The following is a 23,698-nucleotide window of genomic DNA, read 5'->3' as shown; positions in this document are numbered from 1 at the left end:
AAGAACCTAGTTGAGAATCAGAAATGCTGTTTATATTTTCTGAGCCACCAATCTCACCATGTTTAAGTCATTTAAACTCAGAGTTAAGCCTGGCTCATAGACTTGGTGAAGAATTTGTGTCTCAGTTTACTTGAGTAGAAATTGATCATTTTCAAAAAGGTGAGACCTGTTAACTGTGAGGGCTTCATGTAGAACAAAACTACCTGTGTATGAAATGCACAGAGCAACGTCTTTTTGGTGACACTTAGTTTTATTTGTGTTTTTATGTGGGTAGAAAAGGGTCAGTTGTGTTGAGCATCAATTTGTTTGCAGCCTTCCAGCGCTGAAAGGAATAATGTGATGTACCCACACTCATCTTACAGTAGGCAAAATCAAAGTCCATAGAAGGAATGTAAATTACCCAAAGTGGTGGACACACTGGTGAGGCTGATGGAGAGAACAGAGCTCTGATTTGATGAAAACTCTCACTTCTTAGAGGTCTTCTTTTCCCAGTCCAACATCAAACAGAGCACAATACCAGAAATGCAGAGCGTATGTTAGACAGCAGGTAGAATATTACAACTTTGTGAAAAAGCAAAGGCAGCAACTTGAACATCTAGTTTCTTAATGATTAGTCTTTGTTCCTTCATACGGGGAAAGGTAAGCATTGGGATATCACTTTGGGAGTTCCTGAAATTACCTATAGCGGTGGTATCTGAGGAGTCATGAGGGAGCCTGGCCCGGGTCTGTTGATTGGAGGAATTCTGGTGGGTTGCAGGCCTTTGTGGAAGTATAGCCGAGGGTTCCTCCTTCTCATTCTTGCCTTTATCTACTTTACATTTTATTTTTCATAAAATGTTTTAAAAACTATCATGGGAAACTTTACACATGTACTGTGTTAGAGAGGATAATATAACACCATGTACTTACCACCTGTCACTTGGTTAGCAGTTAACAGTATGTTACCAGTCTCTCTTCATTTATGCCCCTGTCTTGCCACCTCCTCCTGCCTTGGTGGATTGAATTTGACTCTTGAGCAACTCGGTAGTTAGGGGTGCCAATCTGAACAGTTGAAAATTTGTGTATAACTTTTTGACTTCCCAAAGTTTAGCTCCTAATAGCCTACTTTTGATCAGATGCCTTATCAGTAACATAAACAGTTGATTAACACAAAATTTGTATGTTATATGTATTATATACTTTATTCCTAACAATAAAATAAGCCAGAGAAAAAAAGATGTTATTAAGAAAATCCTAAGGAAGAGAAAATATATTTACTGTCTGTTAAGTGGAAGTGAATCATCATAAAGGTCTTTATCCTCATTGTCTTCACATTGAGTAGGCTGAGGAGGAAGAGGGGGAGTTGGTCTTATTGCCTCAGGAGTGTCAGAGGTAGAAGAGGTGGAAGTAGGGATAGAAGAGATTTATTTTTAAAAATCTGTGTATAAGTGGACCTGTGAAATTCAAACCTGTGTTGTTCAAGAATCCACTGTACTTTAACGCAAATCACAGAAGTTACATCATTTCGTTGCTAGTATAGAATGCATTTTGAACTAATAGAAACTTAGTGCAAATCTGATGGAGAACCTAAAAGAAACTAATTACTTATGGGGTAATTAAGTATTAAACTGAAGGAATTCCCTTTGGTCAGCAAATCTGGAAGGTTTTGTTTTCTAAATGGTTTTCCTTGTTTGGGTTTGGTTTGGGTTTTTTTTGTTTTTTGTTTTGAGACAGATTCTTACTCTGTTGTCCAGGCTAGAGTGCTGTGGCATCAGCCTAGTTCACAGCAACCTCAAACTCCTGGGCTCATGGGATCCTCCTGCCTCAGGGTGCTCACCACCATGCCCAACTAATTTTTTGTTTCTATTTTTAGTTGCCTGGCTAATTTTTGTATTTTTATTTATTTATTTATTTATTTATTTTTGTAGTGACAGGGGTCTCTGTCTTGCTGAGGGTGGTCTTGAACTCCTGACCTTGAGTGATTCTCCAGCCTTGACCTCCCAGAGTGCTAGGATTATGGGCATGGACCACCATACTGGCCCCCAAATGGTTTTCTTAATGTGTTGGTGCCATTGTTGGGGTAGGAGGGGCTGGGGCACTGGGTATGGCCAAGGGTGAAGATAAAACAATGCTGCCCCTTCTGAGATGGTATTTAGGATGAGGAGGGAGATGTAGCTGTTTGGAATAGTATGTAGCCTTTTGAGCAACTTGCTCTGTTAATAATCCTAACTGTGAATCCTGATAATGAACTTTTAATTTATAACTGAAATGAGGGTTTCACAGGAAATAACAAGTTTTGCTTCAGTGGTCAAAGTGAACATTTCTGAGGCCCTTCTTTTTGTATGTGATCGCATCACGGTGACTGATAATGCCTCTTCTTGTTCCAGATGGGCATGACCGGTAACACAAGTCCGTTCGGACAGCCCTTTAGTCAAGCTGGAGGGCAGCAAATGGGAGCCACTGGAGTGAACGCCCAGTTACCCGGCAAGCAGAACATGGTCAACAGTTTGCCTGCCTTCCCCACAGACATCAAGAATGCTTCAGTCACCACCGTGCCAAATATGGTAAGCTGCCCCTGGCTCCCGGTGCCGTGGGTCTCCAGTGGGCTCCTTGCTCTGTGGATTTTTATCATGCTTGTAGTAAGTGTTGATAACTAAGAGTGTTGTCAGTAGGTTCTAGGAAGATAACGCGTGCTTTTTATGCGTAGCTCTCTAAATGGTCACATTTTCTGTGATGACTGGTAGTGGGAGGGACAGGAAGGAGGCTTGAGCCGCCTCTGGCAGGCTCCCTTTGTTGATGGAGAGAATCGCACATGGGAATGACTTACCTTCCTCTCCGGGATCACAAGAAGCAGAGAGACTGCCATTGTTTACACTTCCTGTGTGTTAGTGAGTTGACAGTGTCAGCAGAAGGCCATTGATTTGTGTTAGAGTCAAATGAAGGATATTTATCTTCTGAGAACTATTTGTGTTGAATAGATGGATGTTATGTCTGACGTGATAGATGATTTCACATGTCTTCTTTCTCCCTGAGAAACTCTGAGGTTTCCCATCTATAAAATAGAAGTTATCCGTATACCTTCCCCACCTAACAAACCAAGATGTGAGTAGGAAAATAGCTCCTTTTGCATCTCAAAATAGAGGCTCTCTTAATTTAGGACTCAGAGGGGGAATGCATTCCTCTGTCGACTTCACTGTGCACACATCAGCTGCTTCATGTCTGAGGACATTTGCTGGTCAGTAAAGACCATGAGCAGCTACCTCTCTTACCTGTGCTTGGTGCTGGGAACCTGACCTTCCAAGCCCTTCATATATTTCTGCAGACTCAGAAGAAAGCAAGGGGATTATGTTCAGAAAAAGTTGGTTTTTGGTTTTTATTTTGTTTTTGTTTTTTTGAGACAGAGTCTCACTTCTGTTGCCCGGGCTAGAGTGCCGTGGCATCAGCTTAGCTCACAGCAGCTTCAAACTCCTGGGCTCAAGCAATCCTCCTGCCTCAGCCTCTGAAGTAGCTGGGACTACAGGCATGTGCCACAATGCCCGGCTAAGTTTTTCTATTTTTAGTAGAGATGGGGTCTCACTCTTGCTCAGGTTGGTCTCGAACTTCTGACACCAAGCAATCCTCCTGCCTTGTCCTCTCAGGTGTGAGCCACCGTGCCCAGCCTAGGTTTTTGGTTTTTAAAAACTTTATTTTGAAGTATTTGTTGTAAAGATAGTACAAAGAATTCCTGTATATCCTGTATTTCATCCAGCTTCTCTGGTTATATACCATGGTACGTTTGTCAATAATAAGAAATTGACATCGTTTACAGAGCTTAGGAGTTTTGAATCTGTTGGGAAGCAGAGAGAATTGAGTCTCTTTCTCTTTGTGCTTGATGAAATCAGAAAATAGGAATGGTGAGGTGTCTTTGGCCAGGTGCTAGCTCTGTTTGCTACATTCTTCTTTGAAAAAAAGAAGGGAGGTGGGTATGTATAAGTAACAAAACTTGTTCTCAAAACTACAAAAACTACTTAATGTTCTTACCACTTCCTTATTTCTTTTGATAATTCCCCTATAACTTTCCTTGATATGCTTCTCTCTTCACAATACTTTTTGTTGCCAGGATTGTCCTGTTCTTGAAGTCCAAATCCAGAATGTAAAGCAAAGCCCAGACCTCCCTTAGCTTAGCCCTGTGAACTCTAGGAACAACGCTGGCCTTCACAAAGCTGGGATCCGGCACCACACTCTTCCTAGTCTCTCCTGCTTTTCCTTTTCCACTGCTCGCTGAAAGGACGGTAGCGTGGACTCTAGTGCTGGCCATCATCGCTGCGCCTGCATATAACCAGGAGCATGTTTTGGCTTTGCAGTGAAAGCATTTGCTTTTCCAAGATGTCCTGTGCTTAACAGTCAGTGAAATCCTGATCTAACATTTTCCCTCCTTACTCTTTTAAAATCTTCTCCAGCCCCCCTTCACCGTCCTCTCTCCATTACTGACAACTCAGAGTCAGAATCCCTTCACTCTGAGTCCTGCCGCTGCTCCAGAGGCCTGAGCTTGAGGTGCGCTTGTCAAGGGCAGGCTCAGCTCATCTCTTCGCCCACATCGGGGCCAGAGCCCTCTGGTCTGAGGCTCAGTTCCTCTCTGCTGTGGGGCTGGCCTGTGTCCTGTGGGATGTTGGGCAATACCCTGGCTGCTCCTCATTCCCCCTGGTTGGGTTAACCAGAAAGGGCCCAGACTGGTATCCCTAGGGGCACAGTCACTCTAGTTGAGAACGCCAGCTCTGGAGAATAGCTAAGGGAGGCATCTGTCTTCCAGACATCTGGCAGAAATAAAACCAGTTCTCTCCTCTGTCCCTGTCTCTGTGTTTCTTGCTTTCGCTTTCTCTTTCTCTTTTACTCTGTCTGTCTGTCTCTCTCTCTTTCTTTTTCAGTTTCTCAGTATCATGGTAAACTGAAGAAGTGTTTTTGTCCACGGGAGCTGTATGCTTGCCTAGTGGCTGCCTTCCCATCAGAACCCACGTGGACTTTGAGAGATCCACAACAGATGCCTTTGGAGGTTGCCTTTGAGTGACCCCTCTGCCTTTTACCTCCACCACTGGCTCTGAAGGGCCCTGGGCGCACTGTGCCCACGTGTGTCTGTGAGGCCACATGACCAGGAACAGCCTTTAGTGCTTCACGTAGGTATAGGAGCCAGAGGGGACTGGCAGGGAGATGGGCGCCAGCAGCATAGGGATTGCCTGGCATCTTTCTAAGTGATCTCACTCCCTCTGTTTTGCCTTATTCCTGCAACAGCCTCTTGAGAGACAGCATTCTAGGTCCCATTTTATAGTTGAGGAAATTGAGGCCCTGAGGGGATTTGGTTGTTCAAGACTATGGAGCTTCTCGTCTGCAAAGCCAAAAGCTCTTTTTAGATTGCATCCTGTGTTCCCGCAGCTCTGAGCCCTAGCCAGTCATGTTTCACCAGCCCGTGCTTATACAGCTTATCTGTATAGTTCATAGAATATGTTTTGTGATCTTCCTTGAATTTTCTGAATTACATCTGGCCTCTTGAAATCCACAGATTTTTTCACACGTTGAGCATAAGCAGTCACAGAAAATCTAGGTCTATTTAATGAAAAAAAGAAAAATATGAAGCCTTGAATTTAACTTGCATTTTTTGTCATGCTTTAGGGTGTGATCTTTTGAAACCCAACCAAATTTGGTACCAAACAATTCAAATCAGGGTCCTGATGCCCAATCACCTTGTGCCTGGTTGAGCTCTTCATGGAATGATTTAAGCATGGTCATTGACCAAGGAGCTCTTGCTTTTCTCCTCTCCATGTTTCTATAGGATTCTAGCATCATTCGACAAGAGTTGAAAAAGGGGAAAGATGTGGTCATTCACTTAATTCGTTGAGTGTCTCCTGTGGGCTCAGGTGCTGGAGTAGGCACACAGAATGCAGGTGTAAGTGGTGTAGAGCTCGCCACTGTCATGGAATTGGGGGTGTAGCAGCAGGAATCAAATAACATAGCTGCTCTGAAAGGTCTAAGTAGTAGCAGGATTGCTGCAGGGATTGACACAGGGTGACACATGGCTCCTTAGGTGGAGCCATCAGAGAAGGCCACACTGAGGAAGGGAGATTCAAAGGCAAGATTAGAAAGTTGAGAAGAAGCCCCAGGTACCAGGAGAGTGTTGGCTTGTGTAGCAACTGGCAGAGGTCCAGTGAGAAAGGCACCTTGGAGGAAGGGGAGAGCAGTATGAGTAGAAGTTGGGGAGCAGGAGCCAGCTCAGAGGGGCTTTGGATGGAAGGAGGACCATTGGCTTGCAGGGAGATGCTTTGAAGTCTTCATGTTGTTCAAAGCTTGTTTTGGCTGCCGTGTGGAGACATGAATTAGAGGAGAGCATGCACCTGCAGTGGTCTAAGCTGGAGGAGATAGTAGCTTGGATGCAACTGGTTATAGTGGGAACAGGAGACTCAGTGCACTTTGCCACTAGGGTGGGTGTGTGGGTGAGTGGTGATGTGTCGGGTAGAGCATCACTTACTCAGCTGGGGAGGAATAGGCTTGGAGAAGCAAGCAGGGGAGGGCACCAGTGACAACGCTTTGGAGATGCTGGGGACTTCCAGAGGGTGCCAGGCAGGCAGGTGGGAGCATGAGGAGGGCAGCAACTATCTGTCAGGGAGTGAGCAGGACACACATTACAGACAGCCAGCAAAAGCTGTGCAGTGCATAGCATGGCTCAGGGAGCGCTAGAGACCAGGTTGGGGGAAGGGAGCAGCAAGGGAATAATGTCACAGCAGAGTGGGGAGAACATTTGAATTGGAGGACATGATGGCTTGCTGAGACATGGAGTAAGCCAAGGGCAGACAGAGCAGCATCAGAATGCGCACGTCAGCCCACCGGAAGGTCTGCTGTGATGGAGCAGTGTGGTCTGCCTTTCCCTGGGACACCTAGGGATGACTGTGCTCTGTTATCACCACCCCCCCAACCTCCCCAGCCATTGTCACCCTCTAGGAAGGTTTATTTTTTATTTATTTTATTTGTTTTTTTTTTGAGACAGAGTCTCTGTTGCCCAGGCTAGAGTGAGTGCCATGGTGTCAGCCTCGCTCACAGCAACCTCAATCTCCTGGGCTCAAGCAGTCCTCCTGCCTCAGCCTCCCAAGTAGCTAGGACTACAGGCATGCGCCACCATGCCCATGCCCAGCTAATTTTTTTTCTATATATATTAGTTGGCCAATTAATTTCTTTCTATTTTTAGTAGAGACGGGTTCTCGCTCTTGCTCAGGCTGGTTTTGAACTCCTGACCTTGAGCAATCCGCCCGCCTGGGCCCTCCAGAGAGCTAGGGTTATAAGCGTGAGCTACCGCGCCCAGCCTCTAGGAAGGTTTAGAGTCCCTGTTACCAATAGCATCATTCTTGAGGGCTGATAGTCTCAGTATAATATATTCAAAAGGAAATAACACCATATCCTGAATTTTCAAATGTGTCTCGTTACAATTCTGTCTTTGGCCATTTTGTCTTTGGCCATTTTATTTGTAATTTCATTAATTATACAGACTTTTAAGGTTTCTTAGAAATGTTACCATATTATTTCATGATTCTAAGACACATCTTTTTTGCATATCTCTGCAAAGATGCACTTCACTGAAACCAGGATGTGTATTTGAGTCAGTTGAGTCTTAGATATAAGGAAATATAACATGTATCTTATTTTACTTTATCATAAATGAATTAATAAGAATAGTATAATTATTAAACATTTATATTTACCATATAGTTTTCTGTGACAGCTTACATGGATGTAAGAATTTAAAAATTATTTGAGTTTTATTGACAAAGGAAGATGAACAGGTTTTGTTGGAGGTAGAAGCTGGATCAGCTTTTTGTAGATTGGGTTTGAGCCCTAGCCATCTTAGAGGAGATATGTGCACACAGGAAGTCAGAGCTTCCAGAGTGAGTGAGGAGGAGGAGGAGTTGAGTCCTTTCAGAAGAGGCACCCCCTTGATTCCTAGTGACATTGTCTTGCTTGCGCTTTGGATGGGGCTTTCTGTCATTAAGAAACGCTGTGTGGAAGTGGGGCACGTCTTGGACTGGGAACGTTTAGTGACCAGGGGGAGCCTCATCTTCAGGTTATTTTCTAATATGAGGTTTGTATATGTGATTTTTTTTTTAAGAAAAATTAAAAATTACATTATGGAGACTTCACCCTTCTTAAAGTTGTGATATAAGAGATTCATCAAGGAGTGCTGTTTATTTAAAACTGCTCATGAAAATGATGTTAGGATTTTTATTTTGATCATGTGTAAGAGAATTTTGAAGTGGAGGTTTTGGACAAGGCTCCTCAGGCAGCTGCTGATAAATATCTCGAAACGGAAGGGAAGTGTGGCTGGAGGACTGTTGGGATGGGAGGGTAGGAGAGTTGTCTTCTGTGTCCTGCCAGAATAACACAGCTGGGACAGTGAGGTTGGCAGCACTTGAGTGGCGTCCATAGGCAATGGGCCTTCTAGGGCTGCCCATGCGGCTTGGGGTTCATTCTGTATCTTGTGTCTCAAACCTTGTCTGTGGACCCACCTCCGTCACAGTGACTGGTGGTTCTTGGGCCTCATCTAGTCTTCTGAATTCAAAATCTCTTAGGAGAAAGGTGAGGTTTGTGTTTTTGTGATCACTATTGCTTGTGAAACTTTAAGTTTTTTCATTCTCAGTTTCCCAGTTTATGCCACCTGATTCTCTGTAGTACAATTCAGATAATTCCCAAATAGATGGGCTTCTTTTACACTGGAATCTGCAGGGGGCTTTGGTGGTTTTTTTTTTTTTTTAATTTTTTTTAGAGACAGGGTCTTGTTCTGTCTCTAAAAGAACAAGAGCAGGATGGAGTGCAGTAGCATCATTATAGCTCCTGCAGCCTCAAACTCCTGGGCTGAAGGATCTTCCTGCCTCAGCTTCTCGAGTAGCTAGCACTACAGGCACATGCTACCACACCTGGCTAATTATTAAAATTTTTTTTGTAGAGACATAGTATTGCTGTGTTGTCCAGGCTGGTCTTGAACTCCTGGCCTCAAGCTATCCTCTCAACTCGGCTCCAGAAGTGCTGGGATTATAGGCATGAGCCACCATACCCTTCCCCAAGCCTGCAGCCTTCAGAACTGGAGAGTAGGTCTACCTAGGAGGCATGGGGGTAGGAGTTTCTGGATCTGTTCCTATTGTCGTAGTGATAGACCCACTAAACCAGCAGTTTTAAATTGAGTTATAGGGTTTTAAGCAGCATTAGGCTCATTCACCAAGTGACCAGTTCATGAGAAGTACCAATTTACTAAAAAACCTTTCAAAAGTAATATTCTTTGCCTGTTGAAGTTAACAGCCAAAAAAAAAAAAAAATGTAATATTCTTGAATACTGTCAATATATCTATGTAAACATATTCTTCAAGAATACTTATTACAATAAGTTTCTGGTAACTTGGACAGATTGTTTTTTGTTGACTTGAAGCTTAGGGCCATTTGAGATGACTGTGGATAGGGTAAAAGCAAATTGGGGTGATTCGGGTTGTGAAGAGACTGGCGTGGTTTGTACCTGCAGATGTGGTGAAGTGTCATATTTACATGACTGCTGGCTGTGACTGTCCTAGCCAGACCCGTTAAATGGGCCACTGACTTCTTCTAATAGTCACTTCATTCTTAGAAATGCCTGGTAAATATGTACTACTGACAGGAAGGCAGAAGCTGCAGTGCTAGTTGTTAGTTAAGTCTGCAGTACATCTTGTTTAAATGTGAAGAATCTTCTGACTCTACATGAAGTGAAAGAGCTGAGTATCTTTGAGATAATTTATGCTTCTAGCTAGGAGATTTCACTGAAGACAGGGTCATGCTAATCAGACTCTAGCAAAGACACTCTTGATCAATGGGAAATTCATGTTGGAAACAAAGTTAAATGATCCTGACTGAGTACTTGTAATGTGCAGGGTTGTACGTGATACCAAGGACTGGCTAATTTTTCTCAGTTTACAGTTTCCTGTTATTTGCAACATGTCACATATCATATTTTGTTCTTAGATTATGTTTCCCAGCTGTTATTTCTTGCCAAAACAAATGGGGATAAGTTTAAACAAAAGAAAGAATTTATACTTAGCGGTTCAGAATATGAGACTAAAGATTATTCTTCTTCCAAGGCCCTGCATACACATTTCCTCAGCAATCTTCAGGATACAAGTATAGGCAAAAAAATGGAGGTGACACATGCAAACTCTTAAAATTACACAAACACCTAAATTAATAATTATGGACAAAGGCTTACTTCCAAACCTTTCCCCATGTTTTCCAATTCAGTTCATATTATGAGACACAATTCATAAACGCAGTGTGATTTTATATAGACACTGCTATTATGGTGAAGAGGCAACCTAACTACTCACCCACTGTCTCCATAAGAACTGTATATGGACTCTCCTTTAGTCCTCGGATAGACGGAAATATTAGACAAGCAGTGACTTTTAAAATTCCTACTTGTGAAGTGAAAGGAGCTTGTGTATAATGATAAAGAACACATATTTGTGCAAGGAAACCAAAACACAAAGCAGTTTTGTGGAGCCCATCAGAGATGACGAGAGACAGACAGACAGACAGACAGACACACACACACACACACACACACACCCACCCCTACCTACCTGCATTGATGAAGCTTAAACCTGTGCAGCCTGTTCAAGTCTTGATCCCTCTATGATCAAACTGTAGACATGGGAGTAAGAAAATTATGAGAATATGACAAATAAGGTCAGGGGAGGAAGAGATCAGTTTGATAGCTGTGTACATTTAGTGAGCATTTTCTTTGTTTTATGACTCTAAAGCTTTGCACACCCAGCTGCTGTAGGGTCCTTCTGGAGGAATCAGAGCAAATGCAGAGCATCCCTTGTTCTACCTTATTTGCCTTGGTGTCCTCTCCTTTCTTTTCCTTTTCCTTTTCTCTATCCTTTCCCTTTTCCCTTTCCTTTTGCTTTTTCTCTTTTCCCTTTCCCTTTCCTTTTCCTTTCATTTCTTTTCCAACAGGGTCTCACCATTTTGCCGAGGCTAAAGTGCAGTGACATCATCAGAACTCTCTGCTTACTTGAACTCCTGTGCTCAAGCATTCTACAGCCTCTGAGTAGCTGGGACTACAGGCACACACAACCATGCTCAGCTAATTTTACTATTTTTTGTGCAGATGGGGGCTTGCTATGTTGCCCAAGCTGATCTCAAAAGTGCTGGGATTACAGGTGTGAGCCACTACGCCTGGCCTGGTGTCATTTTCTGATTCTGAGTGGAGGTTGTACAGGAGTCAAGTTTCTGTGTTGGGGTGGGATATGTCCTAGGAGTATGGGTTTGGGCCCTGTTGGGATGTGGAAGGTTGAGGCCACCTTGCTTTCAAGGGCCAACTCCAGGAATCCCAGCCTTTTGTCAGTTTGGGCAGTAGTGTCATGGACAGAGGAAATACTTCCTTTCCCTATTTTTTGGGTGGTCTTATCTTACTGTTTCAAACATAAAAGTCCATTGAAGACGTTATGATCAGGCCAGGCATGGTGGCTCACGCCTGTAATCCTAGCACTCTGGGAGGCCAAGGCGAGAGAATCGTTTGAGCTCAGGAGTTTGAGACTAGCCTGAGTAAAAGCGAGACCCTGTCTCTACTAAAAAAGAATAGAAAGAAATTAGCTGGACAACTAAAAATATATAGAAAAAATTAGCTGGGCATGGTGGCACATGCCTATAGTCCCAGCTACTCAGGAGGCTGAGGCAGGAGGATCGCTTGAGCCCAGGAGTTTGAAGTTGCTGTGAGCTAGGCTGACACCATGGCACTGTAGCTCGGGCAACAGAGTGAGACTCTGTCTAAAAAAAAAAAAACAGATGTTATGATCTACTCTTGGACGCATAATGGAAAATAACTTACTTTTCTATGAGGAATGCCATATTAAGCTCTAGTATACATATTCTTTATGCACATCTCTATTATGTCTTTAGGATAGAATACACAGCATAGAGGAAGAATAGAGTTGGGGCTAAAATTTATCCAAAACCTATGTAACAGTAACAATCCTAATAAAAATGTATGTTAGGCAGGCACAGTAGACTGGCACAGAGGACTTGAGAATAAAAGATGGGCCAAGAGGAGGAAGAGAAATAATACCTGCATTATTATATGTTTTGTCTTGTGTGTTTCAGATATTTTTTCCCCTCGTTTATTGATTGCCTTTACATTTGTTCCTGTGGTTTCAGTTTTTATTTAGTTTGACCTGTCACCTTTTGCCTTTATGGTGCAGTCCTCTGCTGGATCAGAGTCACCCATGGAGCTTTTCTTCTCCCAACTGTTGTCCAGGCTGGCCTCACTCTCCTGGGCCCAAGTGATCCTCCTGCCTCAGCCTCCCAAATAGCTGGGAGTACAGTCATATACCACTGCACCTGACTTCTTAAATGTTTTATTTTATTCTCACTGTAAAGATACATACATGATAGTATTGGAAATTTGGGGGCAAAATTAAATCTAAAAATAATAAAACATCCCCATGGAACTTTACTTAGCAAAGAGAAATGCCTATGGCTCTTCTGCAGACTTGTGTGGGAGCAGGGGCAGGAAGGGCAAATCTGTGTTTTAAGAGTTTGTTCTGGTAATAGGAACCACCGCTTTGTGGTGGTTTTGTTTTGTTTTGTTTTGTTTTGTTTTTTTAATGAGAGACAGGATCTCACTCGATTGCCCAGGCTAGAGTGCAGTGGCATGATCATAGCTTGCTGCAACCTCAAACTCTTGGGCTCAAGCGATCCTTCCCGCCTCAGCCTCCCGAGTGACAGGCCACTGCACCCAGCTAATTTTCTCCTCTCCTTTCCTCTCCTCTCCTCTCCTCTCCTCTCCTCTCCTCTCCTCTCCTCTCCTCCCCTCTCCTCTCCTCCCCTCCCCTCCCCTCCCCTCCCCTCCCCTCCCCTCCCCTCCCCTCCCCTCCCCTCCGTTTTTCTTTTCTCTCTCTCTCTCTCTCTCTCTCTCTCTCTCTCTCTCTCTCTCTCTCTCTCTCTCTCTCTCTCTCTCTCTCTCTCTCTCTCTCTCTCTCTCTCTCTCTCTCTCTCTCTCTCTCTCTCTCTCTCTCTCTCTCTCTCTCTCTCTCTCTCTCTCTCTCTCTCCCTCTCCCTCTCCCTCTCTCTCTCCCTTTCCCCTTTCCTTTTTCCTTTCTCCTTTGCCTTTTCCTTTTTCTTTTTCCTTTCCTTTTTCCTTTTCCTTTCCTTCCTTTTTCCTTTCTTTTCTTTTTTTATAGACAGGGTCTCTCAATGTTGCCCAGGCTGGTTTCAAACTCCTGGCCTCAAGCTGTCTTCCCACCCTTATCCTCCCTAAGCACTGGGATTATAGGCATGAACCACTGCATCAGGCCCCATTTTTCTTTTTGTTAATCTCATCTATATTGATAGATTTAAAAAATGCTTCTTTTTTTTGTTTTTACTTCTTTGATGATTAATGAGGTAGAACTGGTTTTTCAAACAAATTTTCTTTTTTTCTTTGAAGCATGAGGTGCTGTTTGATTTTTTTTTTTTTTTTTTTTTTTGGTGGAGGGGAGACAGGAGTTTTGCACTGTTGCCCAGGCTGGAGTATAGTGACATCATCATAGCTCACAGCAACCTCTAACTCCTGGGTTCAAGTGATCTTCTTGCCTCAGCCTCCTGAGTAGGTGAGACTACAGGCATGTGCCCCCATGTCCAGCTAATTTTTTATTTTTTATAGAAATGGGGTCTTGCTCTTGCTCAGGCTGGTCTTGAACTCCTGGCCTCAAGGGATCCTCCTGCTTCAGTCTCTCACAATGTTAGGATTATGGACGTGAACCACTTTACCAGCTGAAAGCAGCTGTATGTATATATGTATGTATTTATTTTTTTTGGAGACAGAATCTCACTCTGTTGCCCAGGCTAGAGTGCCATGGCATCAGCCTAGCTCACAGCAACCTATAATCCCTGGGCTCAAGCTATCCTTCTGCCTCAGCCTCCCGAGTAGCTGGGACTACAGGCATGCGCCACCATGCTTGGCTAATTTTTTCTATATGTTTTTAGTTGGCCAATTAATTTCTTTCTATTTTTAGTGGAGACATGGTCTTGCTCTTGCTCAGGCTGGTCTCGAACTCCTGAGCTCAAACGATCCTCCTGCCTTGGCCTCCCAAAGTGCTAGAATTACAGGCATGAGCCACCACGCCTGGCCTTTTGTGTATTTATTTATTTTTAGAGCTAAGGTCTCACTCTGTTTGCCAGACTGAAGTGCAGCGACGTGATCATAGCTCATGAAACAGCTTTATTGAGATATAATTCATGTACCATACAGTTACCTCTTTTAAAGTGCACAATTCAGTAGTATTTAGTGTATTGTATAACCATCACCACAGTCAATGTTAAACTATTTTCATCACTTCAGAAAGAAATCCTGTATCATTAGCAATCAATCCCCATTTCCCCTGAACTCCCAACCCTAGCTGACCACTAAGCTATTTTCTGTCCCTATAGAATATCTCCTTTGGACATTTTATTTTTTATTTATTTTTTTATTTTTTTGAGACAGAGTCTCACTCTGTTGCCTGGGCTAGAGTGCCGAGGCACCAGCCTAGTTCACAGCAACCTCAAACTCCTGGGCTCAGGTGATCCTCCTGCCTCAGCCTCCCGGGTAGCTGGGACTACAGGCACGTGCCACTGTGCCTAGCTAATTTTTTCTATTTTTAGTTGTTTTGGCTAATTTCTTTCTATTTATAGTAGAGACAGGGTCTCGGTCTTGCTCAGGCTGGTCTTGAACTCCTGAGCTCAAGTATTCCTCCCACCTCAGCCTCCCAGAGTGCTAGAATTACAGGCGTGAGCCACCGTGCCCAGCTTCTTTTGGACATTTTATAGAAATGGAAGGATACAACATGTGACTGGATCTTTTCACTAAGCATAATGTTTTCCAGGCTGATGTTGCAGCACCTGTCAGTACTTCCTTTTTTGTGGTTGGATAGTAGTGTATTTTGGATATATACCACCTTTTACTTTTTCACTCATCAGTTCCGGGTTATTTCAGTTGTTTCCACTTTTAGCTATTATGAAAAATGCTGATATGAACATTTTTTACATATTTGTATGTGAACATGTATTTTGATTTCTCTAGGAGTAGAATTGCAGAGTAAAACAGTAATTCTATGTTTGACCTTTTGAAGAGTTGCCAGACTGTTTTCTAAAGTGGCTGCACCATTTTACATTCCCATCACTAATGTGTGAGAATTTCAATTTCTCCACATCCTTGCCCACATTATTGATGTTGGTTAGTGTCTGTCTTTTTATTGTAGTTGTGGTGGGAGTGAAGTGGTATGTGTTTCTGATTTGCCTTTCCCTAGTGGCTAATGATGCCACACATATTTTCATGTGCTTATTGGGCATTTGTATGTTGTCTTTGGAGAAATATCTATTCAGATCCTTCACCCATTTTTAGAATTGGGCTATATTTGTCTTTTTATTGTTGAGTTGTAGGAGTTTTTTGTATGTTCTATATACTAGTTCCTTATCAGATCTATGATTTGCAAATGTTTTCTCCCATTCTTTGAGTTATCTTTCGCTTTCTTAATTATATCCTTTGAAGCATAAAATTTTACATTTTTTATGAAATCCAATTTATCTCTTTTTTCTTTTATCACTTGTGTTTTTGGTGACGTATCTAAGAAACCAGTGCCTAATCCGAGATCATGGAAATCTACTCTTGTGCTTTCTTCTGTGAGTGTCAGAGTTTTAGGTCTTGTAAGCCTATAGTCCACTTTGAGTTAATGAGTATGATGTGAAGAAAGGGTCTACGCTCATTCTTCTGCGTGTGGCTGTCCAGTTGCCCTGTCCTTTTCAACCACAGTTATTTGAAAAAACTGTTCTTCCCTCCATTGTGTTGTCTTGGCACTGAGGCTTTTTTTAAAAAATTTTCTGTTTTAATCTAATTTTATTTACTTTCATCCATCTGAAGTTTATTTTTACATTTAAGGGAAGGGTAAAGATCACTGATTACCTCACCACTTTCCAGTTTGAAGCATATAATACTACAGTTGTCTCCCGTTATCCGCGTTTTCACTTTCTGCAGTTTCAGTTATCAGCAGTCAGCTGCGGTCTGAAGGTAGGCAAGCATAGTACAATAGGGTTTTGAGAGAGAGAGAGAGAGACCAACAGCACATTCACTTAACTTTTATTACAGTATGTTGTTATATTTGTTCTATTTTATTATTAGCTATTGTTAATCTATTACTGTGCCTGATTATGAATTAAACTTGATCATAGGTATATATGTATTGGGAGTAATATATATGTATAGAGTTTGGTACCATGTAAAGTTTTAGGCTTCCACTGGGGATCTTGGAACATATCCCCTGAGTATAAGGGGGGACTACTGTATACTATTTTCATGTGTACATATGACTGTTTCTGGGCTTACATATAGAAAACAGCTTTGTAATATGTTTTGGTATTTGGCAACATAGATTTTTTCCCCCTTCATTTTTACTGTTTTTCAAATTTTTCTTGGCTGTCATTAACACAAAATTACATAAAATATGTAGATTACTTTTGGGGGAACTTACAATACTATGGTTTTGTCTTGTGCTTTAAAGGGGCTTCTTGAGTACTTTCCTTCCATTCTTAGTGCCTGCCTGGGCAGTGGGGACTGACTGGGCATGGAAGATGGGAGGATCTAAAGAATGCTTCTGACAGATTTCAAAGCCACCTACAGTTCACACATAACCCTTTTAGCTTATTGAACACCAGCCTAGGAGAGAAGGAAATTAAATGTACCCTTGTATTTGTAAGTACTTTGCAAACTGTACTAACCCTGGACAAATATACGGAATGCCATGAGGAGGACCAAACACAGGGATGTAAGGCCTATCTTCTGTTCCATTTAGCCATTGACTCAGCTTCACCCTCCAAATTGCTTTTTTTTGTTTTTTTTTTTGGAGACAGAGTCTTGCTTTGTTGCCCAGGCTAGAGTGAGTGCCGTGGCATCAGCCTAGCTCACAGCAACCTCAAACTCCTGGGCTCAAGCGATCCTTCTGCCTCAGCCTCCCAAGTAGCTGGGACTACAGGCATGCGCCACCATGCCTAGCTAATTTTTTTTTCTATATATATTAGTTGGCCAATTAATTTCTTTCTATTTATAGTAGATACAGGGTCTTGCTCTTGCTCAGGCTGGTTTTGAACTCCTGACCTCTAGCAATCCGCCCCCCTTGGCCTCCCAGAGTGCTAGGATTACAGGCGTGAGCCACCGTGCCCGGACCAAATTGCTTTTGAAACACCTACCTGTAAACAGTAGGTAGAGCTCATCAAACTGTACTTTAGTCCTCCATCTGCAGATGGACAAATAACAGACCAAGTTTTAAATTTGCCACATAGTTTCCAACCACACTTTTGACATATGGTCAAGTATAGTGTAAATGATGCTATTAAAAATATATACCAAATGAAAAGCAATGTGTTAATTTTTGGTAAATTAACACATTAACTACCATATGAGTTGTATTTAACTCACGCTAGTTTTGAGCCCCAGGCCTTGCAAAGCCTATGTTGCTTACACATTTCTTTACCTTGGGAGCTGTGTGAACTATTTTTCAAGTTGCATATTTAACTCAGGCACAGAAAATAATAAAAATAGATTTTTCATTAAATTAGAAACGATTGTTTTGTTTTTGAGTTTTTATTCTATTTTCATAATAAAACATCATGGCCCCAAGGAAAAAAAATTTTTTCTAGTGTGGCAGTTAACGTTTTAAGAACAATCTGGCCAAGTGTGATTGCTTATGCCTGTAATCCCAGCACTTTGAGAGGCCAAGGTGGGAGGATCGCTTGAGCCAGCAGTTCAAGGCTGCAGTGAGCTGTGATCACACCACTGTACTCCAGCCTGGGCAACAGAGCAAGACCCCATCTCTAAAAGGAAAAAGAAAACAGGCATGGTGGTTCACACCTATAATCCTAGCAGTCTGGGAGACTGAGGCTGGTGGTTCACTTGAGGCCACCTTCAGGAGTTCAAGACTAGCCTGAGCAACAGCAAGACTACATCTCTACTAAAAATAGAAAAAATTAGTCAGATGTGATAGTGTGCACCTATAGTCCCAGCTCAGGAGATTGAGGCAGGAGAATTGCTTGAGCCCAGGAGTTTCAAGTTATTGTGAGCTATGATGATGCCACTGCACTCTAGCCTGGGTGACAGAGCAAGACTCTGTCTCAAAAAGAAAGAAAGAAAGAGAACAATCAGCTTATAATTTAGTTTAGAGCTAAAATTTTTACCTAATTTTTATATGATTTTTGTTTCTTTTTATATGCAGCATTTCTGTACTTTAAGAAACAGTGAGAGGCCGGGCGCTGTGGCTCACGCCTGTAATCCTAGCTCTTGGGAGGCCGAGGCGGGTGGATTGCTCAAGGTCAGGAGTTCAAAACCAGCCTGAGCAAGAGCGAGACCCTGTCTCTACTATAAATAGAAAGAAATTAATTGGCCAACTGATATATATATAAAAAAAAAAATTAGCCGGGCATGGTGGTGCATGCCTGTAGTCCCAGCTACTCGGGAGGCTGAGGCAGGAGGATCGCTTGAGCCCAGGAGTCTGAGGTTGCTGTGAGCTAGGCTGACGCCATGGCACTCACTCTAGCCTGGAAAACAAAGCGAGACTCTGTCTCAAAAAAAAAAAAAAAAAAAAAAAAAAAAAGAAACAGTGAGGCTGGGTGCAGTGGCTCACACGTGTAATCCCAGCACTCTGGGAGTCTGAGGTGGGCGGATTGCTTGAGGTCAGGAGTTCGAGAGCAGCCTGAGCAAGAGCAAGACCCCCATCTCTACTAAAAATAGAAAAATTAGCCAGGTGTTGTGGCTTGCACCTGTAATCCCAGCTACTTGGGAGGCTGAGGCAAGAGGATCATTTGAGTCCAAGAGACTGAGGTTGCTGTGAGCTAGGCTGATGCCATAGTACTCTACTCAGGGCAACAGAGTGAGGCTCTGTCTCAAAAAAAAAAAGAAAAGAAAGAAACAGCGAGAGGACAGCTGTTTAGTGTCTTCAACAAATCAGTGTCATGAGGTAGAAAAGGGAAGGGGTACTACTAGGTGAGGAACCTTAAATCAACAGCCAAATGTAGGATATGGGCCTTAACTGGATCCTGATTTGTGCAAACCAGTTATAAAGGACATATTTTGGACAAATAGAGAAATTGGAATACAACTAGGTATTAACTGATATCAAAGAACAGTTCTTTTTTGTTAGGTGTAATGATGATATCCTTTCCTTTCTTCTTTTTTGTATGCTTGAAATTTTCATAAATGCAAAGAAAGAGACCTAAACAAAGGTCATCTTTCATTTTTCACATTCTTGCACATCTCCATTCCTACTGATTTCTGATAAGATCTTCTAATCCACAGGAATATGCTGATCGAGGAGGAGACTTAACGTCAGTACTGCCTGCTGGCAGGGGCAGATCAAGGGCTGTTTGCTTATTGAAGCTTTTTTTAAAATTGCAAAAATAAAAAGGGGGAAAAGAGGGTTCCAGTTTATGCCCTACAACAGGAAACTAGTTAAATGAAGGTAAAACTCCATAATACGATGCTGTACTTTCATTACACATAATCCCAACCTGCTGTGTGAGGCAGCTTAATGGTATGGGGTAGGACCTGGAGGAAATACCCAGCAAAACATACGCATTTGTGCAGGATGTGAGGCTGTGTGGATTGTGGCTCACTCATGTACATCTGCATAGAAAAGACTGGAAGAAACAAAAACTTACCAACACTTTAAAGATAGACTCCTGGATATTGGGGTTTTAATTGCTAATTATTTCCTTAATAATTCTGTTGCTTTTCAAATTTTCTACAGTATACATGTATTACTTTTGTAATCAGGAAAATAAACATAAGGAAAAGAGGCCGTTTTCTCTTAGGAATTCTGCATTCAAAGTGTTCTGCCTTTCAGTTACGACTTTAATTTTGCTTTGAGTCATTCTCAAGTGTCTAGGAGTTTGGCTCCTGAACAAAGCCAGCCTTTTCTACACACTTATTTTCTGAGTTGTCATAAGGATAAGCCCCAAACAGAAAACTCTATAACTTTTTAAAAATAAGCTTTGCTTCATCAAAAAATATTTTTATTTTTTCTCCTAATTTCAAATATGTAGCTTTGATTCTTACATTTAAAAAATCAGAGTAGTTATGTGCTTTAGGTTAGGTAGTGAGTGCTGTGGAGTCAAGCTGAGAATGGCCGAGTTTTAGGGGAGATTGGAAATTGCTGAAGTATGAAGGATACTGCATATTAGGTACATTAATTTGTCTTACTGTGTAAGTCTTTTTAGTAAGTTTGTCTGACAAGTCTTGGTAGTTTGTAAAGAATAATGCTCCACAGGTCCCCCTTTCCATTTTCTTTGCAGTTAAGAGGTGTGCTTGTTCTGGCATGTGATTTCAGATAGATGAATACAACCTCTCTGTATTTTTAGCAGATCATCAAATACTTTTTGAAAAAGTTGTTGAATGTCTGAAATTTTTAATGAAAGACAAAGCATTTCATAAGACAGCATTAACAGTTGTACTGGATGGCTATGTGAAGGATAAGTGTTATATTCTTTTAAAAAGGAGAAATATAGTCTGACTCAAGTCTTCACCTAAAAAAATAAAAATTAAAAAAAAAAGGAGAAATAATGACTGCTATGAAATCTAGCTGCAAGTATTGTCCTTATAGCCCTGTGATAATGAAGTTCAAAAGTTGGCTCCGATTCTTTTTGCTACATTGGATATTTGCAGTGCGTTGCAATTGGTCAGGCCTTGGCAATCTTTATAATTGGGTTGAACCATATGAAATTGCCAACCTTTTGCCATTTGGGACCTACAAAGACAGCAGTTTCATGTGGTTCAACCTGATACATACACAGCTCTTCCCGTGGTTGTATAGATTGTAGAGTGAGTTGGGTTGTGGTTGCTGTAGTCACGAGTAAGGGTAATTTTCTTGCTCAGATGATAATTATGTACGGTGAACTTTAATCATCCTTGTTGCTGAGTTGGGTCGATTTCTTTTCCTGTGGATCTTCTTAAAGTCACTGATGCATTAAAGAGAACTATACGAACCTTCTTCTCTCTGTGGTTTATATTATCCATCAGCTTTCATGTTTGTTTAAGAAACATGCATTAGAACTCTGAAAGCTTATGATAATATTTTTATTGTTTTGTTTTGTTTTATTTTAGTCTCAGATGCAAACTCCAGTAGGAATTGTACCCACACAAGCAATTGCAACAGGCCCCACTGCAGATCCTGAAAAACGCAAACTGATACAGCAGCAGCTGGTTCTACTGCTTCACGCTCATAAATGCCAGAGACGAGAACAAGCAAACGGAGAGGTTCGGGCCTGCTCTCTCCCGCATTGCCGAACCATGAAAAACGTTTTGAATCACATGACGCATTGTCAGGCTGGGAAAGCCTGCCAAGGTAAGTGCCATTTCTGCTCTCCTAGTGGCAGAGGTTGGGATGAAATTTGCCTTTGTTACTCTTACAGCAGCTCTCTCGTTCACAGGGCTCCTGCAGCCTGAGTGCTAGCCTCCGCTTGGTGTAGCACAGGGCAGGTTGCATTCATGTTCCCCACTCAGTGGCAGGCAGAAGTCTTTCCTGCTGCAGAGAAAGGCAGTTTGGTTTTCTGATACTCTGGACTTCTACTACACAAGGCTGTGCCCCGTATTTGTTCTTTTCTTCCTTCCTCTATCATGGAAAACATTTGTCACTTCTTGAGCACTGTCTTTGCTGTGAACGTCTAGGTTGTGGTTTTCTTTTGGGCAGTGAACATAGCAGGCACACACCCTTCCCTGCACCCCAGCATCTGTCTTGATAGTGGTTTCATAGATTGAGACCAGCGGGCCACTGCTTTGCTCCGCTGCCCTGTGTCTTAAGACTATTCCAGATGACAACGAAGTTGTCATGGCTAACTGGAAGTAACATGGGGAACTGTGCACCGTATCATCTGCGGGGAGATGGTGAAATAGGCACGTCACTTGCCCTCTGTCTCCTCTTTTATGGCAGACACCTCAGTTCTACCATAAAAAGTATTTCCTATTAACTTTCATCTTTGTCCTCTTTCCTTCTCTTCTTACTTATGCTTGTAAACCTTGGGAGAAATCTCTCCCTGTCCCTGGTCTCTCCGGCTCTCCCTTTCTCCCGCTGTGACATTTGTGCACAGAGTAACCTGGTTGTAACGGAGAAGCAGAGAAGGGTGAGGTTGGAGTGTAGAAAATGAAGACTGAGAATGACTCTCTCAAGTACTTCACAGAGCGCCCAGGGACCCTGCCGGGGCTTCGGGGCCTGCTCATCTGCTGCTCTATCTGTATTTCTTCAGCTGTAGAGTTTAGGTAGTTTCATCTTTAAACATAATTTAATGTTTCTATTTTAAATAGTGACATCACCAAACTGTTATTTGTTGTACCTTTCATTGCAGTTGTTCAGTATTTCAGGTTGAATAGTTTTTAGTTTTTGTTTTGTTTTGTGGGCTGAACGTTAATCACCCATCACTCATAACATTGCTTCTATGGGAAGTTTTGTTTGGAATTCTCAACAGTCAACTTACAAACTTTCTGGAAAATAGCCTGTTTGTAAGTTGAGGACTGCTTATACTGTGTTATGGTTACACTTGTTACCATTTTCTTATGGAATCTGGCATTATTATTTAGGTGTAATTGAAAGTGTGACAATTTGGATAGAAAAATAACATCTCGTTGTTTTTCTGGTCATAGTTGCCCATTGTGCATCTTCACGACAAATCATCTCTCATTGGAAGAACTGCACACGACATGACTGTCCTGTTTGCCTCCCTTTGAAAAATGCCAGTGACAAGCGAAACCAACAAAGTAAGTGAGCACGGGGCTAGAGAAGGTTGGAGAAGAGAATAGAAGCTGTTTCTAAAGAGAATGTGGAGAGTAGCTAGGGAGTGGGCAGGGGTTATTGGCCAGAGTGCAGGTGAGGTAGGGTGCGCAAAGGCCCAAGGTGCAGCTGAGCTGAGAGGGTAGACGGGCTCTCAGCACGTAAATGGCTGCAGTAGTGTCGGAATTCCATTCACTCCTGTCTCCATCCCCTGCAACACGCACTTGAAGCAGTACAAAACGGCAAAGCCACTTTGGTCCAAAGAACCAACATGAAGACTTCGTGTTTTCTGACAGTTACTAATATGTGAGAATTTGAATGCTGTGTCACTTTTATGGCAGTGACATTGGGGGTGGGGTAGAGGAGACATTATTTTTAGACTTGGAAACCCCTTATCCTAAAGTAAGTTTTGAAGGCTCTGTCAGTCGGGCTGGGTCAGCATAAAAGCCCAGTCGAACATTTCTGAAGTTTTTTCCTCCTACTTAGAGATACAGTTCCTAGACCTATTTGTATAACTGACAGTTTATTCAGCCTCAGGTTGAGAGTCTTTGTCCCAGGACTGGCACATCCTGGTCATTCCCATCATTTTGTTGTCTTCTGAGTGTCTGTGTGACCCTAGCACGGTGGTTACACAGTGGTCCCTATCCGTCAGGAGGCTGCCTGGGGATCCCAGGGCTCCCTGCCATTTGTAGGCATCAGAGCAGTAAGACAGGTGAACATCTCTTCCCATGTTTAACTCCTTTTCCTGCCATTTTGGAGGTAAAACTGTGGTCTTTGGGTGTTTCCTGAGTTTTGGACAGCTAGGAAGTGCCATTCAATCTCAGGTCCCTCTGGCTGGAACTACCCCCTTAGTGACCCTTCCAGCACAGCGCAGTCTTCCTCATCTTCCTCCGCCTGTGCCATCTTGCCACCCTCCTGTG

General features: G+C 42.5%; 1 protein-coding gene across 4 annotated transcripts in view; it reads left to right on the top strand.

Annotated features, from left to right (window-relative positions):
* Positions 1-23,698, top strand: part of CREBBP (CREB binding lysine acetyltransferase) — a 136,969-nt gene that overhangs the window by 53,866 nt on the left and 59,405 nt on the right. For 3 of the 4 annotated variants that reach the window (XM_075995030.1, XM_075995029.1, XM_012743674.3), the window contains exons 3-5: positions 2,367-2,543; positions 21,119-21,359; positions 22,652-22,765. In XM_075995030.1, coding sequence (XP_075851145.1) covers positions 2,367-2,543; positions 21,119-21,359; positions 22,652-22,765 — 532 coding nt within the window. The remainder of the gene's footprint in view (positions 1-2,366; positions 2,544-21,118; positions 21,360-22,651; positions 22,766-23,698) is intronic. The other variant, XM_012743675.2, reaches the window with a different exon arrangement.

Source organism: Microcebus murinus, chromosome 19 (genome assembly GCF_040939455.1).
Source record: "Microcebus murinus isolate Inina chromosome 19, M.murinus_Inina_mat1.0, whole genome shotgun sequence".
Lineage (NCBI taxonomy): Eukaryota > Metazoa > Chordata > Mammalia > Primates > Cheirogaleidae > Microcebus > Microcebus murinus.
Note: the sequence above shows the minus strand (reverse complement) of the source record. Positions and strands in the feature narration are given on the sequence as shown.